Raw genomic sequence first — 4,658 nt, 5'->3', positions numbered from 1 at the left:
AAATATTATAATGATTTAATAATTAAATATTAATATGTAGACGATAAAAAAAGAACGAAATAAACTGAAAGATTTTACAACAACGATCGAGAACAGTGGCACAAGCGTGCGACTGTAAACCCAATGACTTTGGGTTCGATGTAACATTTTCATTTCTTTGATTTGTAACGAGCAACATGCAATGCCTCTAGAGTTCGGTGGAAAGTGGAGAAAGGAAAGGTCTTAATATGAACGGAGTATCTCAACACTAGGTTCTCAGGTTCCCTTTGCTACATAGCAGGGATTTGCGGGATGCAGCACGAACCTAAACATTTGTTATTAGAAATACATTTTTTCTATCCATGTATTTACCCTAATCATAATGACGTCCTCTGTTGTTTAAATCTTTAAGCTATAATTACATATAACTTTTATTCGCTTCAAATAATCCAAGTATTGTGTTTTCTGCAAAGCAAAGGCATGACAGACAGTATTTTTCCTCATCGCGTAATGGATGATGATGTGAAAAATATTAATATTAAAAATTTTTGCCAGTCACTGCTCGGTCCTGACAGTGAGATAGCACGGCACTACTAACACCGAGTCAAATTATCAAGAAATATTGTAGGTAGAGTTATATAAATAGATCTTATTTATCCAGCTCTAGTATACTCTACCAGTCTACAGTCGTCGTTCGGCCTTCGGTTAGTCAGTGTGTGATCGTCATTGGTGGTGTTCTCACGTCAGTTACAAGCAAAATAAATGTAAGTATATATATTTGTAAATTTACTTTGGAAAATTTATATTTTCTTATGTTTTCGTTTTTACTTTTTGATATGTGTTGGAATCTGTGATAATTTGTATATTTTAAGATTATATTGACATAATTTATACACCATGTTTGAAATTCCATAGCAACGAGCGAATAGCAGTTTATAAGAACAGATTGATATTTCCTGTTCCTTTTGTAGTTGATGATTCATTTTAATAATGTAATGTCATTGTTAAATTAATATGTTAACTTAATTTTACCTGTTTCATTGATTAACCTGATAAGCGGGCCTCTGTTCGAACTCATTCATGGCCAAGGTCACGTGGTAAAAAATGCCGGCCGGTTTCATTCGACAAAATATATTTTAATTTATTTATGTTTCCTTTAGCGTACGTTAAAGTTCATTTTAAAACCTACCTAATATCTATTTGTTTTCAGTACTATATGAGTAGGCAGAGAGCATATGGAACTTAGTGTTTAAACACTCCGTTCCTATACATATATTTAATTTGTATATACTTGTATTGTTATACAAAATGAATAAATGATGAAATGAATTATGATTTCTTTGATTTTATTAATAAAATCAAAAGTTAGAACACAGATGACGTTGTGATTAAAATTCTTGTATAGCAGCTACAATCGTTCAGTTCTCCATCGAGGGTATTTCCCCAATTTAATTTATTAATGTAGATTATCTGGTCCAATTAGACAAAATGCGATGTCATACTAAGTGGGCAGAACATAAATTAATATAGTGTGGTAATCAAAATAAAAATTAAAATTCTAACGGAAGATAATAATAAATGAACTATATTTTTTCATATTTGTAGATATAGTATAGTAATGTTAATATGTAGTTAAATTTTATTTAATTTAATTTTATGGTATTTAAACAATAATAGTTTATACTTTAATTTTTCCAGAAAAATGCCCGAATACAAGATTTTCTACTTCCCCTTCAGAGCTCTTGCTGAAGGAGCTCGTTTGCTATTGGCCTACGGCCAAGAAGGATTCGAAGATGTCAGAATTACCAACGAAGAGTGGCCCTCATACAAACCAAGTTAGAATGCTTCTTTTTTATTTCACGCTTTATCTCGCATATAGCAGGTAGACAAAGAGAACTTAGTGTCAAGACACTCCATTCTGCACTTTATACTCGAATTGAAGACATTACGTACGTGAGTGGAAGTACTCTTAACAGAGTGGGGAAATGAGATAAATTAATTCTTCCTTGGAGAATCTTAATTGGGGAACCATTTGGGGGCAAGACATGAACCCGCGTCACTATTTTGATGTAAAATCAATATATTTCATTTTAATTAATCTAGTATAGAATTTTTTAAATATAACGTATTGGTTAACGCCTATTTTTAAATATTTTTTTGTTTTCAGCAATGCCTTTTGGAACAGTCCCTGTCCTAGAGGTTGATGGTGTCAAGTACTCACAGAGCATCGCCATCGTGAGATACCTCGGTCGCAAATATGACCTTGCTGGCAAGACATTGGAAGAGGACCTCGAGATCGACCAGAACATGTACTTCCTGAATGACATTCGTCTAGGTATGTTTCTTAAAATTAAATAATTCCTTTATAATATTTTGAAGAAGATCGATATAAGAGAATACGTATACTTGAATAAACTAGAGTTGTAAGTTGGACTCAAATTGAACATTGAAACAATTTCAATTAAAAAACAAGGGAAATAAGTAGAAATTACTAGTAATATTACTCGTACAGTTGCTATTATAGAGAAAGTATTATGACAAAAAGCTAGATTTAACTTTTAACTATTTTTTCCAAAACTATTTAATATATTATATAAGGTGTATTAATAACATTGAAAACATTATTTTGTAATGCAGCTGCTGCATCAGTTGGCTACGCAACAGACGAAACTCTTAAAGCTAAATTGAAGAAGGAACTTGAGGCCAACTTCTACCCCAATGCGTTGAAGAAACTCAATGAAATTATCGTCAAGAACAACGGGCACTTAGCGTGTGGAAGGGTAATTATATTTCTAAATATATATCATCATGCATGATGCTGGGTAAACAAAAAAAAAATACGGGGTGATATGTTATTTATCATAGTAAAACATAATATCAAATATAGAAACCGAGATTTTAACATAGTGAAAACTATAATTTTTTTACGGCATATTTTTTTAGGATTATAACTGTAAGATATGATTTGAAACCATTCTGCTATCACTGTTTTTCATGAATGAAAAAGAAAATATTATGGAAAAATTACATTAGAGATATTGTGACAGTAAAGTTATAGTTTTCTAACGTTTCTCTATTAACATATAGCCGCAATTTTTTTTTTATTATAATGTCAATGAAAATGAAATACCCTTGATAGAAGAAACTAACTGTAAAAACAAGCAAATTCACATTTGTTTTCGTTCATATCCTTAAACAAAATATATTATACTTACAAATTATTTTTCAATTTCAGCTCACATGGGCAGACTTCATGTTTGCAGGCGTGTACGACCGTGTCAGTTTCCTACTTGGCATCCCCAACTTGGACGAACAGTACCCAATCTTCAAACAATTACAGGCCAAAGTACTGGCCATCCCACAGGTTAAGGCTTACAATGACAAAGCACCTAAATCATTATGGTAAAATGTAAATATTGTACTTTAAGTTTTAGGTTAAATATATTAAATTATTAAGTTTATTTTTAGTTTTTCATTTCATTATCTTCCTATAAAATTTTTCACGTTATAGCACTAACTGCTAAATAATTTAATCCTGTTCCTTTTCTTACATGAACTAGCAGCATGACATTCAATAGATATTAATTTAATACATCTTTATGCATTAAATATTTTTGAACAGTGCAATAAGCTTTTCTTGTTAGTATTATTTTTTATATTTATCTTAATCGTTATAGTGGAAAACTTAGAATACTCGGAACTTTATTATATATACCCACCCAGACCCATAAAAGACTTATTAACTTTTTGGAAGCAAAAACTTGGCGTAACAACCTTATTATTATATGTTTATTTCTTGTTTTTTTTTTAAAGTTTTTTTTATACTTCGGAACCTATAAGTAATTCTTCAATCAATCAAATCTTTACCACGAAACCCTCATAATTAAAAGAGGTCCCGACTGTTAATCCTAATAAACTATTGTGATTGTTTATTTTCTTTTTAGTTTTATGCAGTCGGGGTATTGTTTTTTTTAAATATTTTTATATTTTTTAGTTTTATTTTTAAATGTGATTTATTTTTAATCGTTTGATATTAATATATTAAAAATTACACACTGTAATAGTAATAAATGTTAGGTTAGGTACAATAAAAAAATATTTTTATTTGTAACAATATTTATGACAAGACTAAGTATACCTTTCGCTCTCCTGGAACGTGAAGGTCCTCTTGTATGTAGGCTAATTCCCTTCAATACAATTCAAAACATATTATATAACTATGAAAACTATATAAATTACAGCAAATTTATTTTAAATGGAATTTCGAGGTGCGTGATTTATTTTATATCTATTTTAGGCGGAGGGCATTACAAGTCCAAAGGCACGACTTAACCACTACAAGTTAAGGAATTATTACTTACATGCAGCAGCTCTCCCAAATATCTGGAATGTACACGTAGCCACTTGTAATATTTGAAAGATTGTCCCCTAACTCCAAATCGTTGAGGAGTTGGATCTTTTATCATCATCATTAGCTCAGTAATGTCATCAGATGATAACTGCAAGACATATAGTATGTGCCTATAAAACTACATGGTGATTCGATTCCCTCCACTTTCGTGGGATTTATCATCAGATCCTGACTTGATGGTAATGGGACTAATAGGATTTTTCTATCAAAATATAGTTTTTAAAATCAGTCCACAAATTATGGAGAAATCCACGCACAAGCATAAATG

At 30.8% G+C, this 4,658-nt stretch overlaps 1 protein-coding gene across 1 annotated transcript; it reads left to right on the top strand.

Moving 5' to 3' along the window:
- The first annotated feature begins 583 nt into the window (after positions 1–583).
- LOC146539206 (glutathione S-transferase 2-like) lies at positions 584–3,440 on the top strand. The gene is made up of 5 exons (XM_085186069.1): positions 584–743; positions 1,678–1,814; positions 2,147–2,314; positions 2,617–2,759; positions 3,215–3,440. Exons 2-5 carry the CDS (start codon positions 1,682–1,684, stop codon positions 3,383–3,385), a joined length of 615 nt encoding a protein of 204 aa, XP_085042195.1. The 5' UTR covers positions 584–743; positions 1,678–1,681; the 3' UTR covers positions 3,386–3,440.
- Positions 3,441–4,658: the final 1,218 nt, after the last annotated feature.

The sequence above is a fragment of the Heliconius melpomene genome, chromosome 5 (assembly GCF_056956725.1).
Source record: "Heliconius melpomene rosina isolate 202511_hmr_F chromosome 5, ASM5695672v1, whole genome shotgun sequence".
NCBI classification, from domain to species: domain Eukaryota; kingdom Metazoa; phylum Arthropoda; class Insecta; order Lepidoptera; family Nymphalidae; genus Heliconius; species Heliconius melpomene.
This window is presented reverse-complemented; position numbering and strand designations above follow the sequence as displayed.